At 52.9% G+C, this 24,237-nt stretch overlaps 1 protein-coding gene across 5 annotated transcripts in view; it reads right to left on the bottom strand.

Annotated features, from left to right (window-relative positions):
* The window catches only part of LOC140396997 (calsenilin-like), a 64,592-nt gene extending 46,611 nt beyond the window's left edge, over window positions 1-17,981 (bottom strand). For 4 of the 5 annotated variants that reach the window (XM_072486015.1, XM_072486013.1, XM_072486019.1 and 1 more), the window contains exons 1-2: window positions 17,373-17,561; window positions 14,640-14,808 (exon numbers count right to left, since the gene is read on the bottom strand). In XM_072486015.1, the coding sequence (XP_072342116.1) occupies window positions 14,640-14,808; window positions 17,373-17,396 (193 nt within the window). In that variant the 5' untranslated portion in view covers window positions 17,397-17,561. Of the gene's footprint in view, window positions 1-14,639; window positions 14,809-17,372; window positions 17,562-17,870 lie in introns of those variants that run through there. The other variant, XM_072486014.1, reaches the window with a different exon arrangement.
* Between the last annotated feature and the right edge of the window lie 6,256 nt (window positions 17,982-24,237).

The raw sequence follows: 24,237 nt of genomic DNA, 5'->3' as shown, positions 1-24,237 counted from the left end.
TCCGGTTTCCTCCCGCAGTCCAAAGATGTGCAGGTTAGGTGGATTGGCCGCGATCAATTGACCTTTAGTGTCCAAAGATGTGCAGGTTAGCTGGAGTTACGGCGATAGGAAGAGGGGAGTGGGACTAGGTAGGGAGCTCTTTCAGAGGGTCGGTGCAGACTCAATGGGCCGAATGGCCTCCTTCTGCAATGTAGGGTATCAATGCTTCTACGGAAAGGTCACAAGGTTCAGAGGAGAGGCGCATAGAGCGATCTGCTCCACGAGTCCATTGTGATCCCAGTCACGACAAGCCTTTAACTCGGAAAAGTGCGATTAGCTCACCCCCAGTTAGTCAGCAGGGCAGGTTAACAACTATACCTAGACGTCCAGAACACCGTTGCCCCATTGGCTGCCTTCCCGCCACTGGTTTTGACGAGATGAATTCAGAAACGGCTCCTGGGGCCTTCAAAGGTTCCAACCCTTGGCCATTGGGAGTGGTGCATTCTGGGAGGGCTGAACCATTCCCTGAGCTAGGGGGCTGCACTGTGATGATAGGGATGCTGGGTAGCATCAGGGCAGGGCAATTAGGAATGGGCAATAAATGCTTGGCTAGCTGGGGACGGCAACACCCTATAAATAAATAAAAGAAATCATTGATGCAGTACTATTTCTGTCAAGTTTATTGTGTTGGGAGGGGGTGAAGTTGGTAGCCCTGCCCCTTTTGCCAGTGGGCGGGTTTTGACAGTGGGCAAAGGAGGATGGAGTGGCTCCCCCCAAATTAAGTGGCCATTAGCCTGCCTGTCCTTAGGCCTGTCCATGTCCTAAAGCGCTCAATGAAGATGTCAAAGGCAGGCCCCTGTTCTCTGAAGGGGTTTGACAGAGAGCCAGATGGAAGAGTGCGAAGTCATCCATTTTGGGCGGAGGAATACAAAGGCAACTTACATAAATGAAGAGAAATTTCAAAATGCTTCGGTGCAGAGGGAGATGGGTGCCTTAGTGAATGAAGCACAGGAAGTCAGTAAGCTGGCGCAGCAGCTAATAAGGACGGCAAGTGCAGTTTTGGCATTCATCGCTAAAGGAACAGAGTATGAAAGTCGGGAGGCGTTGCTACAATGCTTTGGCGTTTCTGCATCTGAAGTACTTCACACAGTTTCGGTCCCCCTTATTTGAGGAAGGGTGTAAATTAATTTGAGGTGGTTCAGGGAAGGTTCACCAGATTGATTCCAGGGATGAAGGACTTGTCTTCTGAAGAGAGATTGAGTAGTTGAGGCCTATCCTCGCTGGAGTTTAGAATGAGGCTTGAGGGGCAGAATGGTCTACTCCTGTTCCTGGATATTCTGTTCTTAAGATCCGATGGACGGGCTGGTTATTAATTTCCAAGAAAATGAGCTTAAGGAGCAGAGGTCTCCAAGGTCAATGCTAATCTCTCAGACTGGAGGGTGTTGGGGAGGAATGTTGTCCGAGGGTCAATGCTAGGATCGCTGCCTTTTGTACATCGATTCACCTTTGAAGGTAATCGGACATATTGAGAGAGTAATGAGCAAAGAATATGGGACCTTGTGGTTCATAAGTAGAGGCGTTGAGCACAAAAGCCTGGGAGTTAGGCCGAACCTTCGCAAAGCTCTAGTTGGGCCCCAACTACAGCATTGTGTCCAGTTCTCGTCGCCACACTTTAGGAGGGATGTGAGAGGGTCCTCGAGAGGCTTCGGAGAGAGATTCACCAGATTGGTTCCAGGGAGCCGCTGCAGTCCGTGAGGCGTAGGTACACCCACAGTGCTGTTAGGGAGGGAATCCCAGGATTTTGACTCAGCGACAGTGAAGGAACGGCCGATATATTTCCAAGTCGGGATGGTGAGCGACTTGGAGGGGAACCTCCAGGTGGTGGGGTTCCCAGGTATCTGCTGCCCTTATCCTTCTAGATGGTAGAGGTCGTGGGTTTGGAAGGTGCTGAGGGAGGAGGCTGGGTGAGTTGCTGCAGTGCATCTTGTAGATGGTACACACGGCTGCTACTGTGCGTTGGTGGGAGAGGGAGTGAATGTTTGTGGATGGGGTGCCGATCAAGCGGGGCTGCTTTGTCCTGGATGGTGTCGAGCTTCTTGAGTGTTGTTGGGAGCTGCACTCATCCAGGCAAGTGGGGAGTATTCCATCACACTCCTGACTTGTGCCTTGTAGATGGTGGACAGGTTTTGGGGAGTCAGGAGGTGAGTTACTCTCCGCAGGATTCCCAGCCTCTGACCTGCTCTGGTAGCCACAGTATTTATGTGGCTGGGTCCAGTTCAGTTTCTGGTCAATGGTAACCCCCAGGATGTTGGCTGAATTGCGTCTGAATAATGTGTTATTCAAAAAGTTGTGTGATACGGATTTGAAACTATTGAATCCAAAACTCTAAGGCCCCTGTTTTGCAGAGTTTGGGCAGCACAGTAGCACAGTGGTTAGCACTGTTGCTTCACAGCTCCAGGGTCCCAGGTTCGATTCCCCGCTGGGTCACTGTCTGTGCGGAGTCTGCACGTTCTCCCCGTGTGTGTGTGGGTTTCCTCCGGGTGCTCCGGTTTCCTCCCACAGTCCAAAGACGTGCAGGTTAGGTGGATTGGCTGTGCTAAATTGCCCCCTAGTGTCCAAAGGTTAGGTGGGGTTACGAGGATAGGGTGGAGGTGTGGGCATAGGTAGGGTGCTCTTTCCAAGGGCCGGTGCAGACTTGATAGGCCGAATGGCCTCCTTCTGCCCTGTAAATTCTATGGTTCTATGATTCTATGATTCTGTACTATCCAGCACAGTTAAAAAAAAACATTTCAGTCCCGTCTGAGATCTGAGGCGTGATCTCTAGTCAAGAAAGTGCTTCCTCGGCCCACGTTAATGAGGACCCATTGTGTAACTCGAGGACCTATTGTGGCCATACTACCTTGGAGGGGTTTAATTTAATCGCCCCGATGTTATCAGTGAGGGAAAGTGTACGAGTGGCTGGAAATTTCATTTCAAGCTGTTTTGTTTAAGAGACTGGGCCGCAGTTAATTATTGAAAAGTGAGCTGCAATTGCTTATGACGAAGCAGTATGCGGCATTCAAGGGATCAATAATGCTATTTGTATCTCGACTGAGCCTCGAATACTTTAGTCACGAATCATGCTTTCGTTACGTGGGGGGGGGGGGGGGGGGTTCGAGGGGCGGGTGGACTTTGGTTTAATGTCAGGTTTAGGCCCGACAATAGAGATGGGCAATGACTTAACCACCTACAATTGGTCTTCTTTCTGGCTAGGCCTCAGGCTTCACTTATTGGGAGCCATTAGTTCTTCCCTAGATCCCTTTTGGTCCCGTGGTTTGGAGCAAGGTGACGATTAGTTGGCAGGGAGGGATAAAATAATTTGATGGGAATAACGTCAGGCGTAAAAGAATCATAGAATTTACAGAATTTACAGTGCAGAAGGAGGCCCGTCAGCCCGTCAAGTCTGCACCGACCCTCCACCCTATCCTTGTAACCCATTAACCCCACCTAACCTCAGTAACGGCAATTTATCACGGCCAATCTACCTAACCTGCCCGTCTTTGGACTGTGGGAGGAAACCGGAGCACCCGGAGGAAACCCACGCAGACACGGGGAGAACATGCAGACTCCGCGCAGACAGTGACCCAGCGGGGAATCGAACCTGGGACCCTCGAGCTGTGAAGCAACTGTGCCAACCGCCGCGCTACAGTGCTGCCCAACAAGGAGTTGAACGAACAGGGAGCAGCGAGTGGCGATGCGGTGTCTTCCTCAGGTTGGAGCGCAGGATCCAGTGGAGGGTCGGTGCAGACTCGACGGGCCGAATGGCCTCCTTCTGCACTGTATGAATTCGATGATGGATGCCGCAGGGATCAGTGCTGGGATCGCAGCTCTCCACAATACATATTAATGATTCGGAGGAAGGATCAGAGTGTACGGTGATCTGCGGTGATACAAAGCTGGGGGAGGGAGGCAGGTTGTGAGGAGGATATGAATAGTTTACACGGAGATAGTGGCAGGTTAAGTGGTTGGGCAGAAAGTTGGCAAATGGGATTCACTGTGGGAACATGTGCGATTGTTCATTTTGGAAGGGAGCAATGAGAAGGCGGATTTTTACCTAAATGGAGAGAGATTGCAGAAAGTTGTACCACAAAGAGACTTGGTGGGGCGGGGGGGGGGGGGTGGTCACTGTTCATGGAACCCAGAAAGCTAGCGGACAGGTACAGAAGGGAATAGGGAGGCAAATGGAATCCTGCCTTTTATATCAAGTGGGCTGAAGTCTAAAAGTAAAGAGGTGTTTCTGCAGCTGAGGTACTAGTGAGGCCACATTTAGAATACTCTGTACAGTTCTGGTCCATTTATTTAAGGAAAGATATATTATCACTGGAGGCAGGACAGAGGAGGTTTACTGGGATGATCCCGGAGATGGAGGGACTGCCGTTTGAGGAAATTAATCAGATTGGGACTGTATTCCTTGGAGTTCAGAAGAATGGGAGGCGATAGGATTGGAACACATAAGGGGTGGGATTCTGTGATCCTGAGGCTAAACAACATGGCCTCAGGATCAGCAAAGGGGCCAGCACGGCACTGGAGTGACCCACGCCACTCCAGCTGCCGATCCCAGCATCAACTGGGTGCCACGGTGCCCCGCGCGTGCGCAGTGGCACCGGCACCAACGCGCGCGTGCGCTGTGGCTCCCTTCCCCGCGCCGGCCCCGACGCAACATGGCGTAGGGCTAAAGGGGCCGGCGTGGAAGAAAGGAGGCCCCCAGCCTGAGAGGCCGGCCCACCGATCGGTGGGCCTCGATCACGGACCAAGCCACAACAGAAGCCCCCCCCCCCCGGGGTCGAACCCCCCGCCACAGACCGCGGTCCCGCCGGCTACGAGCAGATTAGAACGGCGGCGGTGGGACTCGGGTTTTTTGTTACGGCCGCTCGGCCCGTCCCGGGCCGAGAATCGCTGGGGGGGGGGGGGGGGCGCTCCAGCGCCGTGCCGACCACGCCTGAGATGCGGAGGAGGCTGGATGTTTGCCATTTCGCTGGATTGCTGCTTGCTGGTCGATGCTGATTCACTCGAGGTCGGTCCGTCAAGATCAATATCACTCTGGTACCATGATGTGTTAGGCAGGTTGTTTCGACGTGGACTGCATTCAATGCAGGGAAGTTAGAAACAGACGTCTAACACAGGAGAAGATCCAACACTATTTTATTCTCTGTGGAGAATCACATCCCGGCGTCGCGGCGGCGTAGCGCGATTCGCGCCGGACACGGTGATTCTCCAGCCCGGCCCCGGGCTGAGAGAATCCCTCCCCAGATTCTGAGGGGGTCAGTCGGGGTCAATGTTGGGAGGATGTTTCCACTCATGGGGGAAGTGTAGGACCAGAGGGGCGGAGTCGCAGAATAAAGGGGGAGCTCATTTAAGACGGATTTCAGGGAGAATTCCTTCTCCCACAGAGTCTTTGGAATTCTTTACCTCAGGAAGCTGTGGGGGCCGAGTCCTCGAACATGTTCAAGGCCGAGATCGATAGGTTTTTAATCAGGAGGGGAGTTAGGGTTACGGAGAGAAGGCAGGAACGTGGATTAGTGATTGTTAGAGCAGCCAGGATCTTATTAAATGGTGAAGCAGGCTCGAGGGGCTGAATGGCCTCCTTTGCTTCCTATTTCTTATGGAGTTATCGAGCACATCCATTCTGCATCACACTCTTGCCCAGAGCCCTTGATTAGGGCACATCTAGGTGCATATCCTTGGGTGCGATCTTACAATCCCTCCTGCCAGTGGGTCATTCCAGCCCAGCTTCCCATGGGCACTTAGGCCTCCATATCCCCCCCCGATTAATTCATCCAGGCCTCCGTGTGTAAAAGTCACAGATCCTCCAAGTATCGAGCCAGCCACAGAGTCACCCCTTGAAGAGCAAAGCCGTGCCCCGCGAGGGGCGGTGGGCTGGGTGGAGGGGGGCGGGGGGGGGGGGGGGGGGGGGGGGGTTGAAGAAGCATCCTCCACCGTTCCACCCCGCCAGTCGTCCGCAGCACTCCCGGCATGGAACGACCGGCGGCCATTTTGTTGCGGCTGGGTGCCTTTTCCTACCGCCCCGGAGGCCCCTGCCTGGCGTGGGACTCTGCCACCTTCATTGATTGGCACGGAGGGGGTGGAGGTAGGGGGGAAAGAGATGTTGGGCAGATTGCCCAGCGCTGCCATTATCCCCATCGCAGCTTGAGATATAGGGGCAGGCGGAGGCACATGCAATTGTGAAATAATACTGAACACGAGAGTGAAGAGCCTACCCACCCTATCTGTGTCCCTCATAATGTTGTCCACCTCGATCAGGTCCCCCCTCAGCCTTCTCTGCTCCAAGGAAAACAACCCCAGCCTAACCAGCCTCTCTCCATAGCTGAAACGCTCCAGCCCAGGCAACGTTCTGGTGAATCTCCTCTGCATCCTCTCCAGTGCAATCGGAGCTATTTTTAACCGTGGTATAATTGCCTGGGTGGCGCAGTGGTTAACACTGCTGCCTCACGGCGCCGAGGTCCCAGGTTCGATCCCGGCCCCGGGTCACTGTCCGTGTGGAGTTTGCGCATTCTCCCCCGTGTCTGCGTGGGTCTCACCCCCACAACCCAAAAAGATGTGCAGGGTAGGTGGATTGGCCGCGCTAAATTGCCCCTTAATTGGGAAAAAAAAAGAATTGGGTACTCTAAATTTACAAAATGTAATAATTGTATATCTCTGCTGCCCCCTGCGGGCGTGCCGATGAAGTGCCTCCTGTTTGAGGACCAGCTGGATCAGCTATGCCCTCCCAGTGGAACACCGGGATCGGACAGGCTACTCTGTTCCTGACCCCCCTCCATAGCAAAGAGTGTTTCCCCCCCCCCACCCCCCCCACCCCCGACCAACTGCTTCGAAAACGGTGCTGTTGGGTGGGATCTTGCTGCTCCCAATTGGCTCTGTTTCCCGGGCCATCACTTCGCAAAGCCCCGTTGGGTCGTGCTGGAGTGGAAACACAAGTCTTTCTCCTGACCGGACAGGCGGATCATTAAACAATATAACAGCCTGTTCGCCCTCTTACAATTGTCTCCCTCTGGTGGTGAATCCCCCACATGGCAACGGCCCCGGCCTCAGCGCCAATTTGAACCTGGTTATGTCTCCGAAACGTGCGACGTTGCACACAGACGCAAACCCTCCTTTCCTTCGACGGTTTGCAGAAGGAAAGTTACGTTCAACGTCCACAAAAGCACGGGCTCGCCCTCGATCGAGGCCTTGCACACCAGAAAGGGTCGGAGACAGCGAGGAAAGAATTCATAAGACCAATTCAATCATGGCTAATTTCAACTCCATTTACCCGCTCCCTCTCCATAGCCCTTAATTCCTCGAGAAATCAAGAATTTATCAACTTCTGTCTTAAAGACACTCAACGTCCCGGCCTCCACCGCCCTCTGTGGCAATGAATTCCACAGACCCACCACTCTCTGGCTGAAGAAATTTCTGCTCATCTCTGTTCTAAAGTGACTCCCTTTTATTCTAAGGCTGTGCCCCCGGGTCCTAGTCTCCCCTGCTATTGGAAACAACTTCCCTACATCCACCCTATCTAAGCCATTCATTATCTTGTACGTTTCTATTAGATCCTCCTAAACTCCAATGAATATAATCCCAGGATACTCAGACGTTCATCGTATGCTAGGCCTACCATTCCTGGGATCATCCATTCACGGGGATCGATCTCCGGATGGGGGACTTCAGTTACCGGGATGGAATGGAGAAGCTGGGATATTGTCCTCGGAGGAGGAGAGGAGGGTTGAGAGGAGATTGGATCGAGGCGTCCAAAAAGGGAGGGGGGGGGGCGATGTGAGGAAAATCTTTTCCGTTCGGTGAGCGGTTAGGATGGGGAATGCGCTGTCCGAGGGTGCTTTTGCGGCAGGGTCAATCATCACTGTTTATAGATCATTCGGAAGGGGACCATTCGCAGGGCTGTGGGAGGGGGGGAAGACCCAGTAACGAGATGAGGCGAGCTCTTCTTCTAGAGAGGCAGCGCGGAAACAATGGTCTGTTGACCCCTTATCCTCAAACTCTGACCCCTAGTTCTGGACTCCCCCACCATCGGGAACATTCTTTCTGAATCTACCTTGTCCAATCCTGTCAGAATTTTATAAGTTTCTATGAGATCCCCTCTCACTCTTCTAAACTCCAATGAATATAATCCTAACCGACTTAGTCTCTCCTCATATGACAGTCCCGCCACCCCTGGAATCAGCCTGGTTAACCTTCGCGGGACTCCCTCCATAGCAACATCCTTCCTCAGATAAGGACCCCAAAACTGCACACACTCCTCCAGGTGTGGCCTCACCAATGCCTGATACAATTGCAGTAAAACATCCCTATTCCCATACTCAAATCCTCTCGCTATGAAGGCCAAACTACCAATTGTCTTCTGTACCTGTCTCATTTCTGCTTTTAAAGTATTGGAAGCCTTTGTTGCAAGGGGGCCCGGGGTTATGGGGAGAAGGCAGGAGAATGGGAATGAGAAAATATCAGCCATGATTGAATGGCGGAGCAGACTCGATGGGCCGAGTGGCCTAATTCTGCTCCGATGACGTATGGTCTTATTTCCCGATGCACTATGACCTCTGACGCGCCTTGTTAAAACAAGGTAAAGGTCCACAAAGATATCTGCGCATTGTAATCGGAGATAATTAGGTTTAAACACCGCAGGCCCAAGTCAATTAGTAGGGTATCATTTTCCCTTACGATGTGAGAATCATTTCCAAATGAGGTCTCCTGGGGTCTGCCCATGTTTTCTGGCAACTTAAACAATGTGGGATATAGAAATAGTCACTGAGTCTGCATTTGATCAGTGACACATTCAAACATGGAGTGTGAGGGAACACTCTCCACTTGCCTGGATGAGTGCAGCTCCCAACAACACTCAAGAAGCTCGACACCATCCAGGACAAAGCAGCCCCGCTCGATCGGCACCCCATCCACAAACATTCACTCCCTCCACCACCGACACACAGTAGCAGCCGTGTGTACCGTCTACAAGATGCACTACAGCAACTCGCCAAGGCTCCTTCAGCAACATTCCAAACCCACAACCTCTACCATCTAGAAGGACAAGGGCAGCAGATACCTGGGAACCCCACCACCTGGAGGTTCCCCTCCCAGTCACCCACCACCCCGACTTGGAAATATATCGGCCGTTCCTTCATCCATAAGACCACAAGACCATTCGACATAGGAGCAGAATTAGGCCACTCGGCCCATCGAGTCTGCTCCCCCATTCGATCATGGCTGATATTTTCTCATCCCCATTCTCCTGCCTTCTCCCCATAACCCCTGATCCCCTTATTAATCAAGAACCTATCTATCTCTGTCTTAAAGATACTCAGTGATTTGGCCTCCACAGCCTTCTGCGGCAAAGAGTTCCACAGATTCACCACCCTCTGGCTGAAGAAATTCCTCCTCATCTCTGTTTTAAAGGATCGTCCCTTCAGTCTGAGGCTGTGTCCTCTGGTTCTAGTTTCTCCTACAAGTGGAAACATCCTCTCCACGTCCACTCTATCCAGGCCTCGCTGAAACTGTAGGTTTCAATAAGATCCCCTCTCATCCTTTTCAACTCCAACGAGTACAGACCCAGACACCTCAAACGTTCCTCATATGACAAGCTCTTCATTCCAGGGATCATTCTTGTGAACCTCCTCTGGACCCTTTCCAAGGCCAGCACATCCTTCCTTAGGTAGGGGGCCCAAAACTACTCACAGTACTCCAAATGGGATCTGACCAGAGCCTTATGCAGCCTCAGAAGTACATCCCTGCTCTTGTATTCTAGCCCTCTTGAGATGAATGCTAACATTTGCCTTCCTAACTGCCGACTGAACCTGCGCGTTAACCTTAAGAGAATCATGAACAAGGACTCCCAAGTCCCTTTGTGCTTCTGATTTCCTCAGCACTTCCTCGCTCCCTTCATTCTGCATTTTCATAGAATCATAGAATTTACAGTGCAGAAGGAGGCCATTCGGCCTATCGAGTCTACACCGGCCCCTGAAAGAGCACCCTACCCAAGTCCACACCTCCACCCTATCCCTGTAACCCAGCAACGCCACCTAACCTCAGGGTAATTGATCATGGCCAATCCACCTAACCTGCACATCTTTGGACTGTGGGAGGAAACCGGAGCACCCGGAGGAAGCCCACACACACACGGGGAGAACGTGCAAACTCCACACAGTGACCCAAGGCCAGAATCGAACCCTGGGTCCCTGGGAGCGAACTGTCCCTGGGACCCTGGACTTCATAAAGAGAGGGGGAGATACGAGAAAGTTGTGATGAAGCTCCGTCAGATATCATAAGTGTATCGTGTCCAGCTCTGGGAATGAGGAACTTGATTGGATTTTTCGAGGAGGTGTGTAGATGAGGGCACTGCAGTTGATGTAGTCTATTTGGGCTTCAGTCAATCTTTTGATAAGGCCCCGCATGGGAGACTGATGCCCAGTGATGTTCCGCAGGGATCGGTGCTGCCTCCCTTGCTGATTCAGTGAACAGTGATGATCTAGACGGGAATGTAGGTGGAGGGGGTATGATGACAAAAATTGGTGGTGTGGTAAATAGCGAGGAGGAAAGCCTTAGATTACAGGACGATATAGACGGGCTGGTCAGATGGGCCGATTGGTGGCACATGGAATTTAACCCTGAAAAGTGTGAGGTGATGCATTTAACAAGACAAGGGAATACACAATGGACGGTGGGACATACAGAGGACCAGAGGGACCTTGGGGTACATGCCCATAGATCCCTGAAGGCAGCAGGACAGGTAGATAAGGTGGTTAAGAAGGCAGATGGGATACTTGCCTTTATTAGACGAGGTATAGACTATAAGAGCGGGGAGGTTATGATGGAGCTGTATAAAACGCTGGTTAGGTCACAGCTAGAGTACTGTGTGCAGTTCTCGTCGCCACTCTATAGGAAGGATGTGGTTGCACTAGAGAGGGTGCAGAGGGTATTCACCAGGATGTTGCCTGGGCTGGAGCGTTTCAGCTATGGAGAGAGGCTGGTTAGGCTGGGGTTGTTTTCCTTGGAGCAGAGAAGGCTGAGGGGGGACCTGATCGAGGTGGACAATATTATGAGGGGCACAGATAGGGTGGATAGGGAGGAACGTTTCCCCTTAGCGGAGGGTCAATAACCAGGGGGCACAGATTTAAGGTAAGGGGCAGGAGGTTTCGGGGGGATTTGAGGAGAAACGTTTTCACCCAGAGGCTGCTGGGAATCTGGAACTCGCTGCCTGAAAGGGCGGTAGAGGCAGCAACTCTCACAACTATTAAAACGTGTTTAGATGAGCACTTTAAACACCGTAGCAGACAAGGCTACGGACCAAGTGCTGGGAAATGGGATTTAAATAGATTTCATAGAATTTAGGGCAGCACGATAGCACAGTGGATAGTACTGTGGCTTCACAGCTCCAGGGCCCCAGGTTCGATTCCCCATTGGGTCACTGTCTGTGCGGAGTCTGCACGTTCTCACCGTGTCTGCGTGGGTTTCCTCCGGGTGCTCCGGTTTCCTCCCACAGTCCAAAGATGTGCAGGTTAGGTGGATTGGCCGTGATCAATTGCCCTTAATGTCCAAAATTGCCCTTATGTGTTGGGTGGGGTTACTGGGTTATGGGGATGGGGTGGAGGGTGGTGTTAGGTAGGGTGCTCTTTCCAAGGGCCGGTGTAGATTCGATGGGCCGAATGGCCTCCTTCTACACTGTAAATTCTATGATTCTATGATGATGGTACAGTGCAGAAGGAGGCCATTTGGCCCATTGCGTCTGCACCGGCCCTTGGAAAGAGCACCCTACCCAAGGCCACACCTCCTCCACCCCTTCCCCTTAACCCAGTAATCCCAATTACCCTTTTGGGACACGATTTTGTGGCCTAGTGTTCGGAGGATAAAGGTCCAGTCTCTCCTGATTGGACAGTCCCTCCCTCCCACGAATCGGCCTGCCGAACTTTGCCCCCCCTTCCGCCGCACCTCTGTGGCAAGGGTGGCAAGGGTATCTTTCCTCAGGTAAGGAGGCCAGATCGTCGGACAGTATTCCAGGTGTGGGATCAACACGACACCTTTCCCGTACTCCAATCCTCGTGGAATAAAGATCTTTTTCATTGCTTCCTGTACCTCGAAGCTGGCCTCTTCAATTGACTCGCAAACCATCCAAATCCCTTTGAACATCGACCCTTCCCAGCAGCCCTCAGCCTCACCATACCCGCCCCCCTCCTCCTGAGGCACTTTTGTGCCCACCTGAGCTCTCACACCTTCCCACCCAACTTTGTGTCAACGCTCAAGGAGGCGTTACGAACTATCCGCCTTACTCTTGAGTTCATCGTTGTGAACCAGTAGCTCCTGGTGGTCATTGCGCCCCCCACCCCCCCCACAACCCTCGTCCACGATTTGACCACTTGTGACAATTCCCACAATTCAACTGTGCAGGAAGTGAGGAGAGGGAGGGGGGGAAGCAGGGTGGGGGAGGGGGGGCAGAGGGTGGGGGGGACGTTTGAGGAGGGGAAATTATAGGTCCATCCGACTTTCTTTTCCAGTATTCCGATGAGGATACGATGGGCGGGATTCCCCTAGGGGCAGCACGGTAGCATTGTGGATAGCACAATTGCTTCACAGCTCAGGGTTCCAGGTTCGATTCCCCGCTGGGTCACTGTCTGCGCGGAGTCCGCACGTCCTCCCCGTGTGTGCGTGGGTTTCCTCCGGGTGCTCCGGTTTCCTCCCACAGTCCAAAGATGTGCAGGTTAGGTGGATTGGCCATGATAAATTGCCCTTAGTGTTGGGTGGAGGTGTTGACCTTGGGTGGGGTGCTCTTTCCAGGGGCCGGTGCAGACTCGATGGGCCGAATGGCCTCCTTCTGCACTGTACATTCTATGATAATCCATAATTAATCTAGGACAAAGGTTCGGCACAACATCGTGGGCCGAAGGGCCTGTTCTGTGCTGTATTTTTCTATGTTCTATGTTCTATCCCGCCAGCCCCGCTTTCCGGCAAGGAACCCCCCCCGCCAGCAGCGGGATTCCCCGCCAACGGGGTAACCCACAGCCTGAATCTAACCATCTCTTCCCCCCCCTCCCCCCGCCACATACCCCCCCCACCCCCCACCGTATTTGCCCCACCCCCCTCCACATATCCCCCCTTCCTCACCCAGCACCTCAGGTACCTCACGTTGTCGGCATTTCCGCGCCCTCGAGACTCGAAGAGTGACCGGGTTTTCAAAATGGCCGCCAGGCCCTCTCTCCCGCCGCCAGCCGTTATTCCGCCGCCCGGCCTGGGAGGGGGGGGGGGGGGGGGGGGGGCCTGCTCTGAGCGCTAGTACCTGATTGATGGTGCCTGGGGCTGCTCACGTGCGGTGGGGCGGTGCTCGACGGGCACTGGCTCCCCCTCCAGCCCAGGCAGCGACGCGTCTCCACGCCCAATACGGCCACCAATGCCCCCATCAGCAGCGAGCCTGCACTCCAGCCACACTGGCAGAGTGATGCGGGCGAAGCTGGCCTTTATCTGTATCGACGCCCAGCAACGCCCTCCCCCTCGCCAAACACACACACACACACACACACAACTCCGTCACTCACTGATAAATCATTCAGCACTTTGATCCCCTGGTCTTTGCTGACACGACCTTCTCGCTGCCCTCGATTGCAAACTGGCGCAGAACAAGGTCCATAGGGACGGCACCTTAGGTGAAACAGCAACGGGCTAGGGCAAGGGATATCGCCACCTCGGGCCGGTGAGTGGCGGGGCGTCGGTAAGAATCGATGGTTCCCTCGCCCCCGCTAACCGAACGCGGCGAATCAAGCGGCAGGCAGCCAATGGAACGGGGGGGGGGGGGGGGGGGTGCCGGTGAGTTGGATTTGGAGAGGGCACCCAATTGGGTGGGGGGTGGGTGGGACAGTCCCATTTAATGTCCCGTCCCACCGCACGCCCTCTCGTTTAACCCCCACAGCCTTTCGCATGGCGCCATGCCAGGCTGTGCCAACCCGCGACAGACTCCACTGCAGGATGCATCATGCTGGGAGGGCACCCGCCCCCCCCCCCCCCCCCCCCCCCCCCCCCCAGTACTCGGGATAACCCATTCCCCGATCGTCACTGCCGTAGGACGCCTGGTCTGGGAATGATGTGGTTAAATCTAACCCCCCCCCCCCCCGTTCCCCCAGCTTTAACCTGGCCCGCCCACCTCTTCTCTACCAGTGAAGGTCACCCTCACAGTATCGCTGCTCTTTCATCTGAACCTGTGCCCTTTCAAGTGGGAACCTCAAAGGCAGCCTGCTTGGGGAGCGCCGGGACGCCCCCGGATACCTCGGATGACCACCATCGCCGGCTGGAGGTCAGCTCCGCAGCCGGAATCGGACGTGCTTCAATTTCAAAGCAACCTCTGCTTCCTCACTCGGTCGAAACCGTTCCTGACTGCCAACACGTCCTCCACCCTCCCCGCTCTAAGGGGGGTCCCGAAAATCCGAACTTTCCAGGCCCGACAGCGATGGGAATCGCCACGGGCGGGAGGGAGCATTTGGCGGGCTGGTTGACTTTGGGTGGGAAGGGTGAGGTTGCGGGATGAGGAAAACCTGGCCTAAGTTCCTTCGCGAGGGTGACCTTGTGCGCCCGGCATCTCTCAACGTGTGGACTGCGCTCCATACTGTGTGAGGGCCCCGGTGGAGTCTTACCCGATCCTTGACGGACCCCCTGACCCATGATCCACTTGAACACGCAGCATTTCATCAGGGCCTGGCGAGAGAGCTGAGGCCTTTGGTAAATCCCAGCCTCCTTCTTCAGCCTGGCTTCTTTCATCGCAACGGAGTTTCCAATTTGGCCATCTTCAGATTTGCTCTTGTCCTGGGAACACAAAAGAGTCATGAGCGGGTTGTTTGATGAGGAAAGGTTAGGCTGACTGGGCTTCTTCCCACTAGAGTTCCAAAGAGGGAGGTGTGATAAACGTTGGAAGTTCAGATATTCTGAGCGCAATCTACACGAATGGGGACATAGTCCCATTGCACTGCGCGTGATTAATCTGGTGTTAGATCACTGGCCGTAGGGTTCTTTGGGATAACTGCGGTGGGATTCTCCATTTCTGAGACTATAAGTGTTGACGTGCGGGCAGGATTCGTGGACTTCCCCGACAACAAAACTGGCGCCGCACCTGGACCGATTCTGCGACCGTTAAGGGGCTAGCACCGGCGCCACGTGGAACACACTCGATTCCAATGGGAAACGGTGCGGGATTCGCCGGGACCGTGATTGACACTCGGGAGGCTGACAACCTGCAGCCGCACATACACATTACACTCCCCACGCACACTCATCCCAGACAACAAGGTGGCACAGGTTGTGCTGGAGCTGCCCATATATCTGATGGGTCGGCTGGGGTCAGAGGACACCTAGGGGGGTGCCATGGTGGGGGGGGGGGGACATCCATACGACCCGGGGCCCTACGTTCACATTGGACCGTCAGCGACGTGCGCAGCTGCATGGCTGCCTTGCCGGCTGCAGCAATGGTGTTCTGCGCCCGTCTCCAAAGCCCACCTCCTTGCCGACCCCGCTACACCCCCACCCCCTGCTCCCGGCCCTGGCAGAAGCCTCCCCGGGCCAGCAGCACGATTGTCAGCACACAATAGCGATGTGGGACACTTTCTGTACCCCCCCCCTCTCTCCCCCCTCAGCAGCCACGGCGCCGGTTTCAACATTTTTAAAACCGCAAGTGAATCTCGCCGTCGGTAATTCGCCCCAGTGGAGACGACGAATCGCGGAGTCCCCGGAGAATACCGGGTCAGGCCCTCTAACGATATGCCAATGGCGTTTACTGTACTTGCGTTCTGGGGCCCATTGACGCCGCTGTCAAGGTCACGGAGAATTGCGATTTGGCGTGAAACCGGCTCCCACCATGATCCCGGCATCAAAACCGTTTCCTCCGCCTAATCTCGTTTTCCGATTCCGGCATCAGCCAACCGAGAATGCAGCCCCTGGTGTGTTAATCACGTTGATAAAACACATCGGTGAACTGCATTGTTCAATTAAGTGCTACGAGTACATATAAGGAAGGAACGCCGGGAAATTTCTTGAATTTGATTTTGGATTACGCTGGCCGACAGGTATTCAGGAAAAGGAGCGCCGCGTGTCAGCTGATATGCTCGAGGCCTTCAGTGACTGGTGGGGGGTGGGGGGCGGGGTTGGCTGGGGGGGTTGGGGCATGAGTGCTTCATCAGACCGTCAAAATGTCGGTCAAAATTTGTGCAAGGTTCCTTCGACTTTTTTCTTCGTGTACGCTGCCCCTTATGGGGTTGCCACTTTGATTACCTTTGCTAATTTGGCCATCGTATCGCTCGAACGGGTATAAATAGGGGAGAGCTGGGACACTGGGCATGTGGGATAGTTACGAGAGCGGACCCGCGATGGAGAGAAAGGCTCGGTGTCGATGTCACACCTAGAGGCTTGCGCCCTTAGTCCAGCTGGCATGAGAGGCGCTATACAAGTTCCCGGGACACCCCCCTACTCACACTCGGGAATGCACCCCCCCCCCCACAGCCCTGTCCTCCAGCTAAATGCCCCTCGAAACCTCCAGCAAGATTTGGCTCACCTTCCTGAGTATCGCCTTGTGGGGGGGCTGGGGGGGTGGGTTGGTAAATGAAAGGTGCTATATAAATGCAGGTGGCTGCTGTGATTCACAACCCCCGTGACTATTCCTATTCTTTCTCGGTGAGCTTGCTAAAGTCAATATTTTCCCGCTTCGGTAGTAGAAAGATTCAACACTCTTGTTAAGACAAAATAACAAGGCTTTATTTACAAAATGACTGCATGCAGTAATGGCTGAAACTTGAAGTCAGAGAGCAGTCAGTGAAACCTGCTGATTCCTTCTGAAGTCCGCATTTTCACAGAGAATCAGCTCAATATTTATACATTATCATTATCAAGATTGCGTGGCGACAGCTTAGTCAGGAATTTGATCGGAAATAGTAACGGAAGCAATGTCGTAAAACAGACCTTTTTTGGTTGCATCACTCATACCATTGTCTTGTCCTTGGAGGGAACATTGAAAGGTCGGAGTAGAATTATTTCTTCCTGAACTTATCTTGTTTTATTCCTACTGCCCTGGGTTATGACGAGTTAGTTTTACCAGGAGTTGCCGAGGTCCGGTGTTTTGGAATGGCTCAACCTTCGCTGATCTTTTGAGACTTCAAGTTATGCAAAGTTGGCCTTATCAGTCTTACAGTCTGAAATGGTTAGGAACCGTGAACATTCTTTACATGGGCCTGGTGAGCTGAAATGGTTAGTTCGGCCTTTCTTGTATTGTATCAAACATTTTGACCAGTCTTCCCATTGACCAGTTTTCCCATCATGCCATTACTTTATTTGTACCATATCACAAGCTCTATACCCTGTCCTGACTATGAAAAGGAGCTTACCTCCCTGGTGTTAAGAGTTGTCATGTGCAGGTAGTAGGCGGACAATTGTTGAGCTTAAAGATTGAGGGAAAATGGGAGGTATATCGATGAATGAAATCAGGGGAAAACAAAGGCAGACGGAGAGAAAGAAAGAGCAAGAGAGAGAGGGAGCGAGAAAGAGAGAGAGGCAAGTAAACAGTCTCAGAAATAAAGAATGTGGGACAGAGGCACAGGGAGACACGATGGAGGATGAAGAATCATTCTCCTGATTCTTAAAATGTGAATAATACCGGAGTACAGCGCCTGCTGGGGTTTGACCTATTTGTGTAACAATGACTGCCTGGGACGTGAGCGGATTACGAATTGAGAGTCACTCGGATAAAGAGGCAGGCCATTTCTCCGAGGAATAGTTAGTGGCACAAGGTGCTGAATATAATCGGCGGTTCACTGTCTGTCGCTGACACAGGCACTCGGGGCGAGTGGGTGTGTGCGTGGCTGTGTTAGAATGTTCGCACGTACCTGCATGTCGGCAAGGAAGATCCTGTTCTCGCAGTCACGGCAACCACAGGCAGCAGCATGGAGTGCTCAGTGTATCAGCTACAACGCAGTGACTGTGACTCACTCGCACTGTCACACACTCACTCACACTGACACACACTCACTCGTACTGACACACACTAACTCGCACTGTCACACACTCACTCACACTGACGCACACTCACTCACACTGACACACACTAACTCGCACTGTTACACTCACTCACACTGACACACACTCACTCACACTGACACACACTAACTCGCACTGTCACACACATTCACTCACACTGACACACACTCACTCACACTGACACACACTAACTCGCACTGTCACACACTCACTCACACTGACACACACTCACTCACACTGTCACACACTCACTCGCACTGTCACACACACTCACTCACACTGACACACACTAACTCGCACTGTCACACACTAACTCGCACTGTCACACACTCACTCACACAGACACACACTCACTCACACTGACACACACTAACTCGCACTGTCACACACTAACTCGCACTGTCACACACTCACTCACACAGACACACACTCACTCACACTGACACACACTCACTCGTACTGACACACACTAACTCGCACTGTCACACACATTCACTCACACTGACACACACTCACTCGCACAGACACACACTCACTCGCACTGTCACACATTCACTCACACTGACACACACTCACTCACACTGACACACACTAACTCGCACTGTCACACACTCACTCGCACTGTCACACACACTCACACTGACACACACTCACTCGCACTGTCACACACTCACTCGCACTGTCACACACATTCACTCACACTGACACACACTCACTCACACTGACACACACTCACGTGCACTGACATACACACTCACTCGCACAGACACACACTCACTCACACTGACACACACTCACTCGCACTGTCACACACATTCACTCACACTGACACACACTCACTCGCACTGACATACACACACACTCGCACAGACACACACTCACTCACACTGACACACACTCACTCGTACTGACACACACTAACTCGCACTGTCACACACATTCACTCACACTGACACACACTCACTCGCACAGACACACACTCACTCGCACTGTCACACACATTCACTCACACTGACACACACTCACTCGCACTGACATACACACACACTCGCACAGACACACACTCACTCACACTGACACACACTCACTTGCACAGACACACACTCACTCACACTGTCACACACATTCACTCACACTGACACACACTCACTCGCACTGTCACACACACTCACTCACACTGACACACACTCACTCGCACTGTCACACACATTCACTCACACTGACACACACTCACTCACACTGACACACACTAACTCGCACTGTCACACACTCACTCGCACTGTCACACACACTCACACTGACACACACTCACTCGCACTGTCACACACTCACTCGCACTGTCACACACATTCACTCACACTGACACACACTCACTCACACTGACACACACTCACGTGCACTGACATACACACTCACTCGCACAGACACACACTCACTCACACTGACACACACTCACTCGCACTGTCACACACATTCACTCACACTGACACACACTCACTCGCACTGACATACACACACACTCGCACAGACACACACTCACTCACACTGACACACACTCACTCGTACTGACACACACTAACTCGCACTGTCACACACATTCACTCACACTGACACACACTCACTCGCACAGACACACACTCACTCGCACTGTCACACACATTCACTCACACTGACACACACTCACTCGCACTGACATACACACACACTCGCACAGACACACACTCACTCACACTGACACACACTCACTTGCACAGACACACACTCACTCACACTGTCACACACATTCACTCACACTGACACACACTCACTCGCACTGTCACACACACTCACACTGACACACACTCACTCGCACTGTCACACACTCACTCGCACTGTCACACACATTCACTCACACTGACACACACTCACTCACACTGACACACACTCACGTGCACTGACATACACACTCACTCGCACAGACACACACTCACTCACACTGACACACACTCACTCGCACTGTCACACACATTCACTCACACTGACACACACTCACTCGCACTGACATACACACACACTCGCACAGACACACACTCACTCACACTGACACACACTCACTCGTACTGACACACACTAACTCTCACTGTCACACACATTCACTCACACTGACACACACTCACTCGCACAGACACACACTCACTCGCACTGTCACACACATTCACTCACACTGACACACACTCACTCACACTGACACGCCCTAACTCGCACTGTCACACACATTCACTCACACTGACACACACTCACTCGCACTCACATACACACTCACTCGCACAGTCACACACACTCACTCGCACTGACATACACACTCACTCACACAGTCACACACACTCACTCGCACAGACACACACTCACTCACACTGACTCACACACTCACTCTCACTGACATACACACTCACTCACACTGACACACACTCACTCTCACTGACATACACACTCACTCGTACTGGCACACACTAACTCGCACTGTCACACACTCACTCACACTGACACACACTCACTCGTACTGACACACACTAACTCGCACTGTCACACACTCACTCGCACTGACACACACACTCACTCACACTGACTCACTAACTCACTCACACTGGCACACACACTCACTTGCACTGACATACACTCACTCGCACTGACACACACACTCACTCACACTGACTCACTAACTCAATCACACTGATACACACACTCACTCGCACTGACACACACTCACTCGCACAGTCACACACACTCACTCGCACAGACACACACTCACTCACACTGACACACACTCACTCACACTGACACACACTCACTCTCACTGACACACACACTCACTCGCACTGATTCACTAACTCACTCACACCGGTACACATACTCACACTGACACACACTCACTCGCACTGACACACACTCACTCGCACTGACACACACACTCACTCACACTGACTCACTAATTCACTCACACTAATACACACACTCACTCACACTGACACACACTCATATGCACTGACACACACTCTCGCACTGACACACACTCACTCGCACTGACACACACACTCATTTGCACTGACACACCCTCACTCGCACTGACACACACGCACTCGCACTGACACACACACTCACTCGCACTGACACACACCCTCACTCACACTGACACACACACTCATTTGTACTGACACACACTCACTTGCACTGACACACACACACTCGCACTGACACACACACTCACTCGCATTGACACACTCACTTGTACTGACACACACTCACTTCCACTGACACACACACTCACTCACACTGACACACACACTCACTCGCACAGACACACAAACTCACTCACATTGACACACACTCACTCACACTGACATGCATTCACTCACACAGACACACACACTCACTCACACTGACACACGCACTCACTCACACTGACGCACACACTCACACTGACACACACTCACTCACACTGACGCACACACTCACACTGACACACACACTCACTCACACTGACACACACGCACTCGCACTGACACACACACGCGCTCACACTGACACACACACTCATTTGTACTGACACACACTCACTTGCACTGACACACACACACACTCGCACTGACACACACACTCACTCGCATTGACACACTCACTTGTACTGACACACACACGCTCACACTGACACACACACTCACTCACACTGACGCACACACTCACACTGACACACACACTCACTCACACTGATGCACACACTCACACTGACACACACACTCACTCACACTGACATACATTCACTCACACAGACACACACACTCACTCACACTGACGCACACACTCACTCACACTGACATACATTCACTCACACAGACACACACACTCACTCGCATTGACACACTCACTTGTACTGACACACACACGCTCACACTGACACACACACTCACTCACACTGACGCACACACTCACACTGACACACACACTCACTCACACTGACGCACACACTCATACAGACACACACACTCACTCACACTGACGCACACACTCACTCACACTGACGCACACACTCACACAGACACACACACTCACTCGCATTGACACACTCACTTGTACTGACACACACACACTCACTCACACTGACATACATTCACTCACACAGACACACACACTCACTCACACTGACACACACACTGTCACACACACTGACACACACACACTTGCACAAACACACTCACGCTGAAACGCAAACACACTCTCACTGACACAGACACACACTGACACACACAATCACACTGACTTACTCACTCATTCACACTGACACACTCACACTGACACACACACTCACACAGACACACTCACACCAATGCACACTCCCTCACACTGACACACACACACTCACTCACGCTGGAACACACTCACTCACAATCTCACATGGACAAAGTCATTCACTAACACTGACACACACACTCACCCTGACACACACACTCACTCTCACTGACACACACACAATCACTCTCACTGACACACACACTAACACTAACACACACGTTCCCACTGACACACACACTAACACTGACACACTCATTCCCACTGACACACACACTCACACGGACACACACACTCACACTGACACACACACTCTCACTGACACACACTGACACACACACTCACCCTGACACCCACACTCACTTTCACTGACACACACACACTCACTCTCACTGACACACACTCACTCTCACTGATACACACACTCACACTGACACATACACTCACACTGACACGCACACTTACACTAACACACACACTCACTCTCACTGACACACCCACTCACCCTGACACACACACTCACTCTCACTGACACACACACACTCATTCTCACTGACACACACACTCACTCTCACTGACACACGCATTCACACTGACACACACATTCACACTGACACACATTCTCACTGACACACACACTCTCACTGACACACACACTCACACTGACACACACAATCCCACTGACACACACACTAACACTGACACACACACTCACTGACACACACACTCATACTGACACACACACTAACACTGACACACACACTCACTGACACACACACTCACACTGACACGCACACATTCACACTGATACACACACTCACGCATACTAATATAATTCTTATTATTGTCACAAATAGGCTTACATTAACACTGCAATGAAGTTACTGTGAAAAGCCCCTAGTCGCCACATTCCGGCGCCTGTTCGGGTCACAGAGGGAGAATTCAGAATGTCCAATTCACCTAACAAGCGCGTCTTTCGGGACTTGTGGGAGGAAACCGGAGCGCCCGGAGGAAACCCACGCGGACACGGCGAGAACGTGCAGACTCCCCACAGACAGTGACCCAGCGGGGAATCGAACCTGGGACCCTGGAGCTGTGAGGCAACGGTGCTAACCACTGTGCGACCGTGCTACCCTAAAAGATGATGTAATTAATGGGAGGAGCCAGGTCTGTAGCTTTAGTTTAGTTTGCTGGAAGCTGTGAGCGAACAGCAATTTCTGCAGAAAGCTGTTAGAGATTCAGCATAAATCTAACAGGGGCCAGGATTCTCCGCTATCCAGCAGGTGGGCCGTACCAGCACCGAGGAAAGGCATGAACCACTCCGGCGATGGGCTGCCCAGAAGTTGCGGAATCCTCTGCACCCTCGGGGGCTAGGCCGGTGCTGGAGTGGGCCCCGATCGCCGTCCAGGCCACCCGTGGGGTCCCCCCGGGGCTGGATCCCCCGCGCCCCCACCCCCCCGAGGCCTCTGCAGGCTGCCCTCAGAGCCAGTTCCCGCCGGTAATGACCTGGTCAAATCCACGCCGGCGGGTCTGGCCGTAAACGGGTAGCTGCTCGGCCCATCGGGGACAGGAGAATCGCCAGGGGGGAGGGCATTACCAACGGCCCCCGACCGGTGCGACGTGATCCCCGCCCCCGCCAAAAAAAACGGCGCCGGAGTATTCGGCAGCCGGCGTCGGTGCGGCAGGGCGGGATTCACGCCGCCCCCCGATGATTCTCTGACCCGGCAGGGGGTCGGAGAACCCCGCCCAGGTAGTCTCCCTTTCTTCAAGCAGCCTCTCAAAAGCCTCCTCTATCCAGAGAAGGCGAGTAATCCTGCGCTTGCTAACTTTATTTAAAAGTGGATTTTGACCGAAGGTGGGTTTTGCTTGATTGGAGATAATGAAGATAGCAGT

The sequence above is a fragment of the Scyliorhinus torazame genome, chromosome 20 (genome assembly GCF_047496885.1).
Source record: "Scyliorhinus torazame isolate Kashiwa2021f chromosome 20, sScyTor2.1, whole genome shotgun sequence".
In the NCBI taxonomy this organism is placed as follows: Eukaryota; Metazoa; Chordata; class Chondrichthyes; order Carcharhiniformes; family Scyliorhinidae; genus Scyliorhinus; species Scyliorhinus torazame.
The sequence above is the reverse complement of the archived record's forward strand: the minus strand, read 5'-3'. Positions and strand labels throughout refer to the sequence as shown.